This window comes from Excalfactoria chinensis, chromosome 1 (assembly GCF_039878825.1).
Source record: "Excalfactoria chinensis isolate bCotChi1 chromosome 1, bCotChi1.hap2, whole genome shotgun sequence".
NCBI classification, from domain to species: Eukaryota; Metazoa; Chordata; class Aves; order Galliformes; family Phasianidae; genus Excalfactoria; species Excalfactoria chinensis.
Genome location: NC_092825.1, coordinates 11,169,368 through 11,189,060, shown reverse-complemented (window position 1 = coordinate 11,189,060; position 19,693 = coordinate 11,169,368). Strand labels below are relative to the sequence as shown.

Here is a 19,693-nt window from a genome sequence, read left to right as displayed (position 1 = left end):
TGCTAAATGAAGGTAAGGAGCACATTTCTGCTCTGTGCTCTGGCAGATGAATTTGGCTCCAGAACGGGCTGCCTGGTCACAGTTCTTTTGACATCCTTATGACGCTTCTGTAAAGTCAACTGGAAATCGAATTATCCCCCTTCACCCAGCCTGTGAACAACCCTTTTTTGGTTACAGGCTCTAACTAGCACTTCATTCCTTTTGCTTGTATTATATATGTCCAGGATGTGTCCCTGTGATGCTGTGATTCTGAACGCCCTGTTCCCATGTTTCCTGGAACTGAAAGGATGATTCGAGTTCAGGCCTCTCACTCCAGGTGGACATTCCTTGTATCCTCCTGCACCTCACCGTGCCCGCATAGAATTGGTCTGGTTATCTGCATATAATTCATTAATTATTCCCCTCTCTGGAGTAAGAAATCAAAATGGAGATTTCCCATTTCCATCACGCAGTAGTTCATTAATTCTACTCATCTACATGCAAATGATGATTCCCGATGTAACACCAAAGTGTGTCACTCCAAATTAACACAGACTATACACAATTGGGGGGGGAAAAAAAAAAAAAAAAAAAAAAAAAAAGATTTTTTTGGATATATATTTTATTTGACAGTGGTTTAGAATATCATACAGTAAACAAGATTTCTGTAAAAGTTAATTTATCCATAGTGGTGCGTTTCATAAAAATAGTTGCTCACTTACAGCCTTTCTGTGACTATTAATACATGGAATTATATTTATAGAGATAGAGCTGTACAGGGTAAATTCACAGCTAACACTACACAGAAATATTATTTGGAATGGGGTTTAGATGATGTGCTGTCTTCACAGGTTATCGATTACAGCCGCATAAAGCAATTACTGCACAAGGAGTAGCTGTGAACTGTGCAAATTAGAGTTTATGCAAGCATAATCTCCACTGTTTTTCCAGATTTCATTGTTTGCTTTCTTTATACATAAAAATAAGATACTGGGACATGCATCTACACTACAGAAGCATTGTCCAAAATCAGATTCAATAAATTAATGGCAAATTATATTGGAATTATATTGGATTCTAGTTCAGGGGATAAAGATTTGTTGGGTTCTTTTTTTTCTGGTTTTTTTTTTTTCTTCTTTTTTTTTCTTTTTTCACTAAATAGTAGTTTTATAAACAGCTACGTGGACTTGTGCTTTTTCAGAAATTATACATGGAATTTCTTTTTCCCCCCAAAAAAGAAAGAAAAAGAAAGAAAGAAAGGAAAAAAAAAAGAATTCTTTGAAAGCTGCAAAATCCTTTACTTGAGGCGTTTCAGATAATTGGACAGGAAGAAACATGCCTATAGATTTCTCAGTCCAGTGCGATGTTTGAGACATACAGCCATGTGCTGATTCCTTGGAACAAAGACAATCTCAATCTAACGTTTCAGCAGAGCTCGTGAGGAACTAAGATTGCTCGAGAACAATTGTTTTGGAATACGAATTGTTGACTGCATCGTCGTTGTTTTAATCACCAATGTGTTATTGCCCGGGATTTTGTATTTGTTTATTTGTTTTTCAATTCTGACAGACAAAGAAGCATATGCACACTCATAGGTACACACACGTATCTTTTTGAACCAAGAGAGTGACTGACTGACTGAACTTAGACTTATCTCCTGTGAAGGCAGACTGGAATGTTTACCTGGCACTTAAGGCTTGAAATTCAAAACAGACAAACAAGAAAGACTAAAATCAAAAGGAAAAAAAAAAAAAAAAAGAAAAAAAGAAAAAAATGGAGGTAGGGAAGAAATGATAAAATGTAAATCATCTAAAAAATGGAAATATATTGAATTTATTGATTGAGGGCACCAAAATGTGTATTTTCACCTAATAATTGTTACGTGCCTCAAAGACACCTGCTCTGCCAAAGTGAGGGAATGGAAGGTGAGAGCATCCTAACGAAATGGGGGTGGGTATGGAACATAGCACTGTTGATGAGTGAAACTATCATTTCCTGCAGAATGGGAAGGCCTTTCCTTAAGGAAACTGCAGCTTTTTCTCTGTAGCAATCTTCCATACATTGTGAGGGCCCTGGGGATGTTGGAGTTTTGAGCCTGGCCAACTGGCTTGTGTGCTACTGTGCAGGATTTGGGGAACGTGTAGTAAATTGCTTTGGAGAATAATTTGCAAATACAACTCCACCCTAACTCCTTTCCAATGTACAGAAACATGGTTGGTTCACAAAAATGGCAGTAGAGATGGTATCACAGAAACTAATCCACTAGATTCCCAACTCCTCCTGCAGCATCCAGCGAACTGTGCTACAGGGTATCACGTGGACTATCCCAAAGCGGTGACAGTGGAGACGTGTCATGGGCATACAGTTCCAAATGCTTCAAAGAAACCCTTTAACCCCTGTCTAGATATGTCAAGAACAATTTATTTACAACATTTTAGCTCCATGAAAAGATTCTCTCTCAGTTTCAGCTTGCTCCGTGCAGTTTTATTTAAGGCGATGTTCCAGTTTGCGATTGCTCTAACTTGTTCCAGTTTCTTGATATAAAGTTTGAATGAAATCCAAGTCCTTCATGCAGTGGAAAAAAAATGCTAAAGCTACACTGCACTATCCTTCTCTGATGTACTGTCCTTCATATTGTTTTGGTTTCTTCCATAGCTGCCAAAGTCCCTAAAATGGAACTGGGACTTTAGGGTCAATTTCAAATCTCCGTGTTGACTATATGCTTTTGAACTTATTAGATACTGTGCACATTGTCATGGAGTTACAGACTAATGTTTTCATCCCTCAATGCTTTGTGTATATGCGTGATAGTTAAAATAAATTAAAATAAATCAACGTGAGACAACAACTAAGAAGAATGTTCTGCGTCAATTTGAGACAGTTAGAGGGCAACAGTCCCGTGCTTATCTGCTCATGGCAGAAGTGCCGGACTTTAGGACGCCAGGTAGCTTATCTGAGCCGGGGATTTTCCATGGCCCCGGGGAGACCGTTGCCTTTCGAACTGTAGTGTTGGTGCTGCGAGTGCTAATGGGGTGGAGATGTCCCTTCCTGGGGAACTCATTGGGTTTCCCATCAGGATCCCTCTGGCTATGATCCATATCGCTTCCAGGCGAGCTGCAGCGATTGCTACTGTATGTCTTGGTAGCACCTGCATCAAGCTTGGCATGGTCAGGTGCTGCAGCTGACTTCTTCTCACTAGTATTTGTGGATCTGTGATCTTCTTTTTTGCTAAGAGATCCTCCCCTCTTGCTTTCCGGCTTCTTCAGCCTCCCAAACTGTTCATCACTGCTTCCAGCACACACGTGCTCTCTCGCGCCAGCCTCCATCATAATGCTGTGTCCCACCGCTCTGCTTTCCGATGTGAGCCTGCCACCATCCGTCACCTTAGTTTTGCCTTCTGAATATCCTTTCCAAGAAGGCTCGTCGTGCTTTGACCTGTCTGCCTTTTTAGGACTTGCTGACCTTTCCCTTTGCTCTCCTACCCTTTTCTTTTTGTGGCCGTTCACCGAAAGCTCCTTTGGTTTCCTTCCGTCGTGTTCCCTCTTGATATCCCATGTTGTTTCTGGGCTTATCTGGTGAGAAGGGTCAGAGGGTGGGGCTATGTGTGATGAGGATAATGGTGAGATTATGTCGTCGAGGGACAGAGCTACTTCCGGCAGACCTGGGGAGGCGGCAGCGGGAGCGCTCCAGGAGCTTGGCTCGTCTGTGGTGGCAACAGAGAGAAGGCGTCAGGGTGTGCTCAGCATGTCATGCACATCACACACACAGCAACATCAACACCCGAATCACGCTTGAGAATCAGACTCCTCAGTCTTTCAGGGGAAGGGAAACTCCCAGTGGGGTCAGTGGGGAGGGAATTCTTTACTCAGAGGGCAATGAGGCCCTGGCACAGCTGCCCAGGGAGCTGTGGGTGCCCATCTCTGGATGTGCTCAAGGCCGGGTGGGATGCGACCCAGGGCAGCCTCAGCTGGGGGGGCTGGAACTGTGGGGGGCTTTAACATCTGTTCCAACCCAAGCTGTTCTATGATTCTATGAAAATAAAACAGTCCCACTCTCCCCCAAACAAATAAAGAGACCAGGAGAAAGTAAGAACCACGGGGCTGGTACCGCACATGCTGAAAACCTCAGTCTTTTCTTATATAGGTTCTGCTTTTCTCTGCCTACGTTAAATTATTCTTAAAATAATAACGACGCGCTCATGAAATCAAATTGCCTCTTTTCTAGCTGTATAATGTATTTCTTAGCTGGGCAATATCAGTGCTGTCTCCGAGGACAAATGAGAAGGACTTTCTGCCATCTATAAACATGTCCCCACAAGCATATACTAATTGACAAGAATTTGTAGCTCAGATAAGGTCATCATTGAATTCTGTCTCATATTTTTTCTAAATAGATATAATATTGCAGTGTTTATGGCCCCACAATTCTTGCAGGGTACTTACAAAGCTCCACCTTTATATCACAGCATCAGCTGCTAAGGCTCTTTTTTGGCTGTGTGTTTTGAATGTCTCCCGGTTACTTAGCCTCAGCACAGCATGGCTGGATTGTGCAGATTCTGTTTAATTTAGTTAGAATAGACACGTCCTTTGCTGAATCATGATGGTTTTCTTAATCCACTAGTAAAAAACACAATATTCTGAGACAGCCAAATGCTTTCTTTTGCACATCTGATCCTCATTTCTTTTGATTAACATTCAGGCAGACAATGAATCCATCATGACTAATGACAGCACAGTTCCTATTCTTACCCGTCTACGCTGAGGTTAGAGAAATCACTGAACTTGGCTAATGTCATTCTCTATTTAGAGAATGTCTCAGGGATCCATGGAAACGAGGTAGAACCTGTGGCAAGAGCTGCATATTTCACGGGGGAGAAAACATAACCTTCTAGCTGGAAAACAAGCCTGGGCTTCTGAGGGTCAGGACTAGCATCCCTCACTGATACCAAATGCCCTTTTAAAGCTACATTTGCTTTTCTCAGTGCTGTGACTGCTTTCAAATTATCATGAAGATGCACATCATCTTGAAAAATGGAGTGGGATTTACTGCCCAGTCTGGGACCTGCAGCTTGTTTGACTGAGACAGCACATTTAAGTTAATAGCTTGATTGAGTGATTGCTGTTTTGTGGGTAAAAATAGGAGAGACAATAGTGAGGTGGGTGACGTAAGGGGAGGGAGCAGCGCGGTTAGCTGCGGAGCTGTTTGTTTTCCCAGATGGTGTTTGTCATATGCTTTTGCATAATGAGCATATGTGTGGAGAGGATTAGCATTTGAGAGGGGAGAAAGTACAAGTTCTGTGTAAGACAAATAAACTTTGAGCTTAGAATCTAAATGGGCTGAGGGTCCCAACTGATTTTTATATATTTTTTTCCAAATCACACTTCCTTACCCTCCAGTTAAGGCTGAGTAATGTACCATCTGCTCCCTGCTTGGCACTCGAGCAGGAAAAATAAATGGGAGGATCAGGCATGTAGAGTTATCAGCTCTCAGGCGCTTGCCTACATTTGCTTCTGTGGGCTTGTTCTCGAATTCTGTAATTCTGCAGGCTGTGGTGGTGAGGGAGAACCATGGGAGAATCCAGGTGATTCTGCTTTGGTTATCCCTCAAAACCAGCTCTCCTTCAGGGGGTCCCAGTCCCTCTGCCTGATCTCTTTACATCTAGAGTGGGACCACACAATGCAGGGTCAATCTGTGCATCAGCAAGGTGTCTGAACCAGCACTGAACACCACCTCGGGTCTTTGCAAATTAATCAGATTGCAGCAGCATGGAGCTCGGTACAAGTTAATTTATGCTGATCCCTGCAGATTACATTAGCCTGAGTTAACCCCTGCAGAGAGAGGTGGACACACAGGGACCCCACAGCACTGCACACTACTCAGAGTGGTTTTCATTGGTTAAGTTATCAGTACGTGATTGGTATGAATGAAGAATGGAAACAGCCTCAGCTCAGTTTCTGCTTCTTATGGCACAGTTGCACACCACGACACACCTTCATGGGGGAGAGGTGAAGATCATTTTGATTTAATTACAGCCTCTCTTTCCCAGTTGTTTTGAGATGTTGCTTTTCAGTGAGGGGTAGTGAAGGCCAGTGGGCCATAATTGGATCTTAAGCGAGAACCAGAGGGCAGCTGAAGTTAAGGAAATAGCATATTACTTTGGGAAACATCAGCTGCGCACCAGCAGAAGCATTGGATGTCCTGGAGCAGCAAGGTGCTCTTGGAAATGAGAGTGCTACTGCACAAAATGTGCCCCTGTGCAAGCATCAGCTGCTCTTGTCCAAATGGAAGGAGGACACCGTGTGAAAACAGGGCTGCAAACAGCATTTGCTGCTCCTCTGGGGCAGAAAGGATAATGTTGTACTTGTTATTTATGGGACACCTCCAGGTGTGAGCAGTCTGATGATTTATTTATTGGAGATGGGGTAGTGATGGGAAATCCTGCCCTAGTTCATTAATGGTCAATTTTGAATTTTCAATTATTATTATTATTATTATTATTATTATTTTTAAGAGGGATCACCAAATATTGCATTGAGAAACTGTAGTGGGTTAGAACCAACTTCAGAGTGAATCAGGGGCCTATTTATTACATGTAATAATATGCATACACATATGTCTGTAAGCTAGAACTTGCAGCATGATAGGCAACATCAGATCTCTGCTTCTCCCCTAGAAAACACCAACAAAAAGAAAACACAACAACCAAGCAAGAAGTCTTGCAGCTATAGCTTAGGGAAATTTGGCTGTGGGACACCCCCAGGTGAGCCACTGGCTGCAGTGTGACATACAGAGCCTGACCTGATCACGGAGCAGGCACCTGTGTAAGCTCCATTTTCAGTGGCTGGAGGGAAAATCTGCCATTAAACAAAACTGCCATGCCTACTCCCTCGTAATAAAGTACTTGTGAGTAAGAAGTTGATTAAATGACTTTTCTGTAAGCTCCGAGCGCAGCAAAAATCCAACCTAACTTGCTTTTCCTTCTAAATAAAAGGAAATTAGGTTGAAAGTCTTCCTCATCTTTGATAGGTGTCCATGACAGCCAGCATTTGTTGCAAGATTTCCTTGGCAGATGAGGACAATATTGACAAGAGGATACCATAACCAACTTCTTTCTCATATTTGAGAATTATGGGGAAACATCCACATTACTAATGTAGGACAAAGCACAGTAATGTAAGTAATTTACAGCTCAAAACATAAATATTTTTCAGAGGTCTGTGCAAACCATAAGAGTTCATTTGGACATATTCAGCCAACACTGAAATGATTGCTTTTCCATAACAAACATAAACACAAGAAAAATGCCAAATATTATTCTTCAAGCAGCTTAATGAGTGATTTCCTTTTACACTAATTCTAAGGCTAGAGATACATTTTGGAGATACTTATTAGTATGTCTGAAAAAGATAATGTTTTGTCCTAATTTTTAAGCTTTATGTAAAACCTGCAGTGTGAAGTGCAAACATAACCTACATTTAGTGTCTGTTATACCAAAGTATCTGAAAACATTTCGCAAGCATCCTCAGCCGGAGACAGAGCAATGATTTGTCCTCTTCAAGGACAAAATGAAGACTGCGTGTATTCAATAGGGCTCAAACTACTAATGCCCTAACAACTTCCAAGAAGAAGTGAAGGATATTGAATTCATTTGAAACTACAGGAGAGATTTAGGGATGATGTAGTTTTAAATTTGTGCTTTTACTTTGTCACTCTGGGTATCGCACTTGCTGAGGGAGAAATGAATTTTCAAAGTTATACATCTCACTGAAGGCTAATAGATGCCTTCCTCCTTTCTCTGAAGGGAGAAAAGCTCCCTTGACCTACCAATTTAGACAAGATAAATGACCGAGAGGCAGCACTATCATCTGTCACAGTGACGGCATTTGATTTGGTGTAATTTAGTAGGTGTTTTCTGGGCGGCTTTTAGTCCCCATGAGTGACTGGCCTGCAGGTTGACGGCACTTCTATGGGATGTGCAAGAATGACTCACCTGTGACCTGTTTCACATAACTCTCAGGCAAGGCTTCAATTGCTAACTGAGTTAAGAGACACCAGAGACACATGATCTCCAGTGTGTAGGAGGACAAGTAAGAGACAAAGGCAGCCATTTTGGAGGAAGGGTGACAAGGGGAAAGCATCAGGAACAGGACTTTTCTGTCCTTTTTAATTTGAGGTAGACCTGACACACATGTGAGTGACTTGCTTTGCTGTGCCTGCTTATGCGTATTTAACAGACAGGGAATAATGCCATTACTCACATACTTGCTCCTCTCCTAACTAACCTTTAGTCCTTTCTCTGGATCCAGTGCTTGCTGGTGACCATCTGAACCATCAGCAAAAGAAGCCCATAGCCTTACTAATTGAGAAGCGCTTGTACCTGTCTTACTTTCTGAGCATTGGGTAGGTGTCAAATCAGGAAAGAGCTCAGCCCACTTATGTGTTTATTTATTTAATTTAATTTCCTGTAGTAAATTTCTGTAGTAGATTTCATTACAGTTTGCCTATTTAAGATTGCATCTAAATCTGGCCTCGCTCTCATCTGCTCTGCTGAGATCTCAGGTCAAGAGAGACTACACTTTTGGATTTGCTGCTGGGTTCTCCTTTTGCATCAATGTATTTTAAATAATTGCTCAACAATTTATCAGCAACGTGGGATTTTTCACCAGGTAAAATTAAGTGGAAGATAGGAATATTACTTTCTTTAAAATTTAATGGCAATTTAAATAATAGAAATAACTTCACACTTTATAAATACAATACAGTAAAATCTCAATGTCATATTATATTTCCAAAGTGTGAGAATAGTGAACAACATTTTAAAGCTTTGCATTTTTTCATTAGTATGAATTACACATTTCCTGGCATGTGTAACCAGCTGTTTTCGCATCGTCCCAGAGTTATTTTCCAAGGGAACCAAATAGTTTTTGATTACATACCAAATATGGTGCATTTTTTTCCCCTTCTTTTTTGTCTGAAATTATGTACTGCCAGAAGGTGGCAAACAGTTCTTAGAGATGCTGCTAATAACAAAAATGGGACAAATTGTCCCCTGGAGAGTATCCACTAATGCTGGCAGTGTTATACTAGGAATGCATTCGGCTCTTTCTCATTACGTCCTGACATGCTTGTGATGTTCCTGATTGCATTGGCCTCCTGCAGCTTTCCTTTAATGCTCTGTAAGGAGGGATATTTCAGAATATTTGAAGAATCTTTAATCTTTCCTCCTGGAGCTTCCACAGCCCAGATGTAGTGCATCCTTTGTCTCCCGAGATAACTGATTCCCTGAGGTGTGGATTGTTAGACAAGCTCTTGATGCCTTCTGTTCAGCTGCCACGGCGCAGTATGCCATTCTCCCACCTGTCCTTTCCCAGAATGTCTGTGGCAATGGGCACCACAGCCCCCTTACTTCTGGCTATAAACTTCCACTACTCGTTAATTATTCAATAGTGCCATACAAACATTTTCACACAAATCACCCTTTGCTTGGCTTAGAAGAGAGAAATCCACTTTTCTTCCACTGCTGTTATCCACACCCAAACACCTCAATGCCAGTGGCTCTGAAAATAAACATCAGTGTCATTTAGGCACCTTCCACTGTGACACATTCCTTCTCTTGGCCAGGCTCCATGGCCATGTGGGCCAGCCCTTTCTTCCAGAGCATTGCCCTCATGCCTTTTTAGCAGTGCGCTGTGGGTGCCACAAGTTGATTCTATGTATGAAAACGACATGCATGCCATTACCTTTACAAAAATAAATCTAGGCCATACTTAGTTAATGTGTCACATAAACTCCTTTCCTACAAATGCAGTTAATGAGTTTGATATTGTGAAGTCTTGTTTCTGATCCAATGAAAACCTAATACAATTTCATACAATCATGTACCACACCCATCTTCCTGCTTGTCTGTTTGGGCTCAGTAATGTCCCATGACCCTGAAAATTTACAGTAACTGGCAAATGGGAGTGGAATTTTTCTGCTTTCTAGTAATTTGTGACTTTGCTCGTTATTTTCTGCAGGGGTTGAGGATGGATGGGCAGAGTAACTGCAGTGATTTATGTAAAGACATGAACAATCACAGGAAAATGAACAGGCATCTCAGTCCCTGCTCATTTTACTTGTGAATTTTGTGCTGTGAGTTTTCAGAAAAGTAGGATGATTCATTAGGAAAAGACGATGGGAGAGGCTGGTGTTAGAAGCATAAAACAAAGCCAGCTCCAGTTTCTCTGTGATCAAAGTCACCACCTGTTGTTTTTAATTTCAGAATTGGTCTCACGTTGGAATGGGGGGCACCACAACTCATGGGAGATACTGGTGGCATGGCTTTTGCAGATGTCCGTAAGAACTGAAGATCTGTGACTATAAACATAGTGTAAGTGAAGGATTTTTATCTCCTCTATGCCTTCAAAGAATTAGTTTTACCTGCTGAAGATGTGTCACTGACCTATTCCAACACTGGGAAGCACAGCTCTGCTTCCTGCTTTGTTCTCTTCCCAATGCAATTCATACTCTGATTCATTTCATGTTACTAATTATTACCAGTGAGCAACAATTCATTCCTTTGGGTTCATTATGTCCACCTTTCATTTTATCCTTGTTCTATCAAATATTTTTACAACTGTGATGGTTCACAGAGTCCTCACAAGGGCCATTTGATGCAACTTTGAATGATCTCAGCTCAGGTAAAATTCACTTTCATCACCATTTCTGTATTGTGCATGGAGTTTTCATAGAGAAAGTGCTTTCATGTTTGGAAATCTAATTTTAGAGTTACAGAAACACACTTCAGAAAGAGCAGATTGTTAATTATGCTTAGGAGACCAAACCTGCAGAATCTCAGGAGATGATGTTGGCTGTTTGGGAACTAAGAGAAAAGAGAGAAAGGGAAAGCGTAGACATAGTGCAAAGGGGGAAAAACAGCACAGTGCAAGGAAAAAAATAACAAATCCTTTAGAAAAATGCCAAATGCTTTCTTGAAGCAGGAAAGTTGTCACACACATTGATTTGTGTGTCAGTAATCTTTATAAAGTGCTATGGAAGAAAACAGATACAAATAGCACCTACTTTTAGAGTAGTTAACAATGAAACATGAAATGATTGAGCTTGAGGAGTTCCTATTCTCACTCTATATTGTTTCAGATCCTACTGTATACCCAATGCATTTTCAGCAAATCTTGTTCCTTGAGTTAGCTGTTTAATTACAGCCCTGCTTCAGCTGCTTTTACTGGCCTAATCACGTGAGATAATCATTTAATTGCCTCACGGAGTCAGAGAGAAAGAGAAATGTCTCTGAAGACCTCTGAGAATACATCTGCTCTTCAGCTGAATGTGTACATCATAGCTGGTGTTGGGGAACTCCTTCTGGGAAGCCTTTCTGGAGGCCACAGATCAAGGCTGAGTGGATTGCCATGGTGATTTATAACAGCCATTGCTCCATATCAGGCCCTCTTTAGCTCTTTAGCAAGCAAAGGTGACTGTGGGTAAGTGACCTGACAACTTTCAGGTTGATACAGGAGATAACTAAAGAATTCAGAAACACTAAGGGTGTGAGTGTCCCAGAAAGCATATAGACTGGAGAGCCTGGATGAGCCTGGATGCTGTTTGGCCCACACTTTGGCCCACACTCGATCATTCTGCTGTTGTTCAGCTCTTAAATATAAGGCACATCCATAAGCAATTAATTGTAATTTTGTTGTATACACCAAGCTTTGGATCATTTGTCTATCATCTACAACATCAGTCAGAAGACAGAACAGGACTGAGGTGATTTTAACACTGTTCTTGCAGTAGCAAGTACAGAAAAAAGATTATGAGTGAACAGCTTATCGCTCATTCCAAGAGCCTTTTTAGCCAATTCAATAGATATGGATCTGATAGGTATTTCTAGCCATTAAATATTTAAATAAATGATCATGGTCACTAATCCAAGTGAACCTGGTAAATTTGACTTTTATTTGAATTAAGTTAATGCATCTGTATAAATATTGCAGGTTTACTCACTAAGAATGTGAACAGCTGAAATGGAAAGCTGCATTCTTCACAGTGCTTTTATCCTGCACAGATCACTGCTGTGTCAGTGTTAAGTCTATGGACAGCCTAAGTGCTAGTCTTGAATGATGCTACTCCAACTACACATTATGATTCACTTGGTCCTTCAAGTTGTTTGGTACACCTTTTGGAGTGCCAAACATCTCACATCTATCAGATCAGAACAACCAAGTTGATTGAAACTCATCCCTTTAGAAAAGAAGGTTTTATATCTTCTGAGTACTCAGCAGTAGAATAGAAGCTGCAGAAAACTCAGCAGTTTTATTCCAGAACCACAGTGGAGCTGGAAAATCTATCTGCATTAGAAGTTACTGTATAATTAGAAAAGATAATGACTTTTAAATTAGTTTTTATTAATAGAATTAAGCCACATTAAGTCATAAAAGGTGTTCATAAATATGTTAATAGAATGTGTGGTATTAATGAAAAACATTCTGTAAAGTCTGAATAATTTAAGAGCTAGATATTACACATTTAATTAAAATTAAATATTAAAATTATTAATTATTTCAGCTAAAATGGGTGTTGCCAGTAGGCATCACATCCTGTCTGGTCAATAAATAGCTGTCATTATTAAATATACATAGATAATACATAAAATTTAGTTAATAAGTAAGGAATTCAGAGTATTTTGACTGTTCATCAAATGCCCCTCAGAAAGCTGTTCCCAGCAGGTGCTGCGTTGGCAGTTCTCACTTAAGATCACAGCAGGATCTTAAGCAAAACACATAACTTGGTTCAAATGTATCCTTATTTACAATGTTCATGTATAAATATTCCTATCCTGCCAGAGTTAGAAGCTTTTGAATTAATTTAGTCTCTCTTCAGCTATGTCTTTTCAGACTCAAGGCCACTGGGCAATGAAGGGTCAGCCCTGAGACCAGGCTTGCTGTTGGGGTTGCCATGACATCTGACGTCTTTTGGACTCTGAGACAATTTTCTCTGAAAACTGTCTAATGAGATGGAAGTGCATGTATAAATGAATGCAACCTTGTAATATATTGTATTGTTCATTTCCTAATGAGCAAATGCAAAGTACGTGTTTTCAGAATGAACCCAGATATTTAAAATTCTGAACTGCACATGTGTTGCTGTAGCTAAAAAAAAATATGTTATATTCTCCATGGTCTCATTCGCTAAACATGAGTTGGAGAGTAACAGTTAGCACACACTGTCAAATAATAATAAAAAAAAGCATTTCATTTTCTCAATGATTTTTTCCAAGCAAGGAGTAACGAGCTGTGAGATGTCTGGCAGAGTCCATGAGCTCCCACAGCTTCTCCCTACTGTGGGGCCACAAACACCAGCTGGAAGCAGCACCACAGGATGCTGGACCAACCACAACCAATGTCTTCCATGGAATAAGCTTGTCTTCTATCCAGTGACTAGAATATTTTTTTATGTCATGCTGTATATGAGCATTTAGATATATCAAATTTTACATGCCGATGACTAGAGCCAAAAGAGGGTCTAAGTTTAATTTAGATTTACGTATCATAGCACCAGGCCTCTGGCAGGGATTTCCCAATAAACCTTGACTGCTGGTTGTTGTATTTTATATAACTCCTTGTAGTTTCATAGCTGTGCTTTTGTCCCTTAAAGATCTGATAGCTGCTTATGGAATTTTTTAAGCAAGCTAAAAAGACGAATCTCTTATTCCTGGATAACCACAGATCACTTAAACTATCACTTAAATGAATTCAAAGTCATCATATCCCAAGTTCAGCTGATATTTTTAGAGATGGAGACTACTGCGAGGTGCAAAGATAAAATGTTCTTGTGCATTTCAAGGCAGAGGTGGGTGCACAACACCTCTGGCATCCCTCCAGAACAATATGAAGTTTGACCCCTCCAAATCAATGTTCACATCAAAATATGAATGAGTGGCTCTCTTCTTATTAGTGAATATGTGCCATTACAGAAAATTGGCTGTGCTGAAGAAATGTGGAATGGGCTTTAGAACCCTTAATGTCCAGTAATAAAAGAAGCTACTGCATTAAGTTTGTTATGAGAATTATTGAGTCAGTCCCCAGGAGTGACAACTTATGTCTCCGTACTGTTCCCATTGATATGGAGGTGTGCTGCTGTAAGAACACCACCACAAACACAGGGAAACTAACTCTGATGAACAGGACCACGGAGCAGTGAAGCCATGCTATTAATTTGGGGGCACATTGTGAATTTGGGAGTGAGAAAGACAGATATGAGCGGTAAGAGAGATTTTGCGTCATGTTATGCTGCAAGAGCAGAAAACTGGACTTAGTTCTATAGCAGATGACAAAGACACAGTCACTGAACCCCATTTCTTCCTGTTTCTCTGTTTGCAAGAAGAAAAGAAAAAAACAATGCAGTGAAGACTGAGAGAGACAGTTGTGTTCTCTTAGGCCCTTTATTTTGGGCACTTATCATCTAATATCGTCAACTGAACAGATACATAGGAAACTGCAGAGAAAATGTTATAAAATGACAGTTCATGTGAACAGAACCAAGGATAATGTCTGCTCATCTGTTTTAGCCACTGTAGTTTAGCTGTAATTAGCTACTCCTTACACCCCATTAGTAAATGTACTCCAGTATATTGTATTGTATTAATTAAACCTTAGTAATAAGAGAACTTACTCAACACCCTTTTATTAAATCTTGCTCAGATGTGGAGGAACACTGACAGTTTTGGTGTGGATTATAACACATATGGATTAGTGAGTTTCTGCTGTAATAATAATGCACAGCAGTCAGCTAGGAATTTTAATCTTTAAAGTGCTTTTCAAGCATTAAATAATTAAGGCCCCATAACACTCTCACGAGACAGGTAAGTAAGTAAATATTCCTATTCCCATTACACAGACTGGGGGAGTATGGGTTAGAGAACTCAGCTGGACTAACTAAAGTCTCTGGAGGTGTAACTACAAAAGCAACATTTAGGATTATGGAATGGATTTGGTATGTCCACATTTAAATGTAAGGAAATGGCATCACCCCACTAGTTCAAAAACTCAATAAGCCTTCCCATCCGTCTCCCTTTCTAAAGCGTGTTTTCTATTACTGTATCAAGGGATACCTCTATAAAGGTCTATGTGTCTTTTAAAACAGAAGGTTTCTGTGCGTATCCCTACACATACACTGTCACTTAACAGAAGGATGTTCTACTTTCCTGCCAGCTGCTACATATTTATTAAAAAATAAGGACACGTTTGCAAAACAAATTTTAATGTTCAGTTTTGTCCTTGAACAGTTGTAGCATTAAAACAGCCAGAACCTGTGGGGGCTCATATTCAAATTGCCTGATGGTTTTAGACTAATTTTATTAACCAGAGCTTTGATTCATTTGGTTAAATTAGTGGGATTTTTGTTGTTGTTGTTGTTTGTTTGTTTTTAACACACTGCAGGTTCCTGAAATTAAGTTGGTGTTGTTAGAAGTAACAAGGTGTTATTGGAAATGTGGCATGAATATGAATGAATGTTTGCAGTTCCATCAAGGTGGTCCCTGAATGAAAGGGCACTTTTCCAAAATGACTATTGATTTTTGAGTTCACATCAGATGAATGATATATGGGCTAGTTCAAGATTCAGTAACACCCAACCTCAGCTCTGGAGGTTTGTAAAGTGAGTACTAAAAGTAGGATGAATAGGATTATCTGATCAGTACTCTGAACAGGTAGATGTATCTGGATTAAATGTTCAAGCCCAGATGCTTTAGCCATGTATTATCCAAAGATAAAAGCTACTGGCATACTAACAGAGTTAAATAATTAGAAGATTGAAGTTTGCAGCTGCTTGGAGATTTCTGAAGGCTGAAGATTTTCTATATCTAAACAACAAAAACACAATATATGCTCCCAAATTTTTCATGCTTTTTTTTTTTTTTTTTTTTGCAAATATAGATACAGTGCTCAGTAGCTAACCTGTCCTGCATGAAAGCACATGAAAGCACAGAACCTAAGAAGGTATCACTTGATCTGGATGTACTTTCCAAACCGCCTTCTAACAACTGCATCTCTCCATTGTTATATCTAAAGTCAACTAAGTCTATTGGTAACTTCAGTAAATGATTATTTATCCAAAATGGGACAACTCTTGTGAGAGAAATTCAGACTCATAAAAGACTGACTTGTAATGTCATGGTACGGGCCTCTCCTAAGACGTGTAAGAAAAGCTGATATCTCTGTCCCCTATGCTGGGAGACTTGATTCACATCCTTGGTCAGGGCTGTAACAGATGGCCTTTTTACTATGAAGGTAGCATGTACATCTGGTTGGGACAAGCATCCTTGCAAAACCAACTCTTTAGGAAAGTCCCACCACACTGTTCCATTAAAAACACAGGAAAGTGAAAGGTTATAAGATGCTTTGATTTGCCCCAACATTTCCTGCCCAATAAATAATCAGCTCTGTGGCTGCATAACTAAGCTAATTTATAGACAATCTGAATTTCTGCTTGTCTCATGAAGGCTTATTTCCTCTTTCTGTTATGCTACTGGAGAAAAAACAAAGCTAATTGTAGAAAGTAATGATTATTAATGTATAATACTTATACTAGAACTGCAGCTTGCTGTGACAATGGAGACTTGCAAACTGGCCCTACCACCAGGCCAGTTCCTAACCTCATGGTCAATCGGAATGACTTTTCTTCATGCACCAAGGTCAGCAAAGAAGAATTAAGGTAAGTATGACTGGACTGCAAGCACTGGTGCTGTTCGGGGTTTTATGCTACAACTTCTGATGTGTTGCTAAGGGATCTCAGACCAGATGGGGAAAGACACTGATGTATACAGTTAAGATTCTTGAACTACACTGCTGCAATTTTCCAATGGCCTCTACATGTGTACAGTTATGCACTACCAAAACACAAGGGAACGTTTGCTTTCCAAACATTCTTCTTTGCAGATACAAGCCAGAAATAAGCTGTAACAGGCAACACCTGCAAGCAATTGATTAAATTACCCTGATTTGCATGCCCCAATCTCGTCACTCAAACACAGCTTTTTGGTGGGGGTGTGGTGGGCAGGAATTCTGTGAGGATCTGCTCAAAGCACAGTAGCTGGAGGACAGCTTTGGGAATATCCTTTCCTTTTCCAATCTATCTGCTTCAATAGCTTGAAACTTGCCTTATAATTAGAGCAAATACACTACAGTGTGCAAAGTCAATAATAGCAGGGAGACTGAATTCATCTGAACACTGCTGGGTTTTCTGTGATGACAACAATCAAGAAAAGCTAGGAAAAATACATTTTCCTTTTCCTTTGCTTTCCAGGTATCATTTCTGGCCATGAGTGTATATTACAATTTTTTGTATCCGAATACCTTGTGCAGTAGGATCTCAGGGAAATAGCTTGAAATCATGTGCAAAGCGTTATGTATAAATTCAGCAAAGTCATCAGGTTTAAAAATTGCTTGTTGCCTTACAGCCTCTTCCCCAAATAGTCTTCAATTTTACATTAGTTATTTCTTCAAGAAACTGCACATAAATATGATTTGAGATCAGCATGTAACTTCCACCTTCACATCACTGCTATTTTTGTAAGCCTAGGACCATAACAACAGGGATAATTATGGCTTTGGCTATCTGTAGTTTTGTCATGAGGAAAAACAGATATATAGCAGACCTATGGCTGTGCTTCTTGCACTACCGGTAGTGGAACTCTAAGAACCAAATATGCAGGATATTAAAATAAAATGCATAGGTGCTTTGTTATCTAAGATAACCAGTTATAAAAGAAGAGTTGAATTTAGAAACTACTAAAAGAGCAAGAGTGTAAGAAAAAGGTAGAAAAGACTCAATTAACAACTGTGAGAAACAAAAGCAAATTAGAGAAAGATAATATACATGCAGAGTTTACAAACCGTGTCTTTAGGGTGGCCCAATAAGTAGAAATATGGGGACCCATGCTTGTCACTTTTCATGCACATGGAGAGACTGGAAGGTACCATTCCTAAAGGAAGGGGAGGAACAGCCTAGGACCAATCATTAGAATTAACAGAACCAGTGACATAAAGATATTTCACTATTGTTAGAGCAGAGAATTCTTAGTAAGTTTAGAACACCCGAGTAAAAAGTGCATATGTAACAGGAAAGAAGTATTTCTGTAGAGCTGAGACAAATAAGCATGCTGTAAGTCTAAGTATTAGTGAATAATTTCAACTACTACATGTATATATTCAGGAGGTGGAGGCACCTGAACAGTGCGTGTGGAGTACATCTCGAGGTGCTTTTTGAAGGAGTTATGACAAATGAAAAGCAAAAGTTTCAGAAAATTTCAGAACTTGCCAATCAGTTTGCATGAAAAATCCTTGCGTTGGTATCAACTCTGACATTTTTTGTCTCAGTTGATGGGGCAGCTCTGGAACATGAACTGAGAGTTACTTCAAGCCCTTTCAGAAATGGCTGCTTGCTAAATAACTGGCAGCTTTCATCTATTAGCCAGCAATAACTTTATGTATACTGAAGCTTTACTCGTCATGTGCAATAACTTAAATAACTAAAAATGAATCTAAATCCCAGTTTTCAAAATCATGTTGTAAATCCTAAGGAGGGACTTCTTATAAGGGCATGTAGTGACAGGATGAGGAGAAATGGCTTTAAACTGGAAGAGGGCAGATTTAGACTAGATATTAGAAAGAAATTCTTTACTGTGAGGGTGGTGAGACACTGGAACAGGTTGCCCAGACAGGCTGTGGATGCCCCTGCCCTGGAGGCATTCAAGGCCAGACTGGATGGGGCTGTGAGCAACCTGGTCTAGAGGGAGGTGTCCCTGCCTATGGCAGGGGGTTGGAACTGCATGATCTTAAAGGTCCTTTCCAGCCCAAACCAGTCTATGATTCTATGATGATCCGTAGAGTGGGTTTTGTACATGACAGCCCTATGTGAAGCCACACATCTTGAAAATGAACAGAGAGAGGTAAAGAAAAGCCACTGTACAGTGCCATCAAGTTGGAACCCAGTGATCTATGTGGGTCTTCTCTAATTCTGCATATTCTAAGATTCTGTGAAATGACAGCCAGCCACGATACACAGAGTCCTTGTGTGCCAGACCTCGCTGATTCTGATCATCCCAACACAGTGCGTTCAAGGCTGGACCTAGACTTCCAAAGGAGGGGAAGTTTTTCATAAACACTGATGTGAATGGACTGGACTGCCTAAAACTTCCAGCTTTCTTCAGGAGGTGCTAAACAACTTAAAACTAAATGAAAAATGACAAAAATTGATAGAAACTTGGAAGAAAGCGAAGTCCTGCTGTGAAAGCTTTGATTCTTTGGCTTTCTTTAAAGTGTTTCTCATGGATGAAATTCAGTATTTCTACCTTTTGGCACCAGCAGGGAAGCAGGCTGGGGGTGGATGTTGTGCCTTGCTGTTGGGATAGAGTCCACCCATAAGTCACCATTCAGAGGTTAATCATGTTTCAGCCTCCTTCACCTTTTAGCCCAGATTGCAGTATTTTTAAATTTATTTATTGTAAAATACATTACTTTCAAGCACTTTTTGTAATTACTTACGTATTCCAATGTAATTTTATGCATCGAAAGGAAATACTAGCAGCAGTAAGCCAGAAGAAGCAAGTTGCCAGCACTGCTGAGACATATAGTAAAACATCACAGGTTTTCCTAGGGACCTTTTTCCACTGATATTTAGAAAAATTCTGGTTGTTGCTGAAGAAAGCTGTAGCTTCTTGGGG

At 40.2% G+C, this 19,693-nt stretch overlaps 1 protein-coding gene across 5 annotated transcripts in view; it reads right to left on the bottom strand.

Moving 5' to 3' along the window:
• Positions 1-595: 595 nt before the first annotated feature.
• MAGI2 (membrane associated guanylate kinase, WW and PDZ domain containing 2) overlaps positions 596-19,693 on the bottom strand; it is a 694,208-nt gene continuing 675,110 nt past the window's right edge. For all 5 annotated transcript variants that reach the window (XM_072333162.1, XM_072333185.1, XM_072333169.1 and 2 more), the window contains one exon: positions 596-3,682. In XM_072333162.1, coding sequence (XP_072189263.1) covers positions 2,883-3,682 — 800 coding nt within the window. In that variant the 3' untranslated portion in view covers positions 596-2,882. The remainder of the gene's footprint in view (positions 3,683-19,693) is intronic.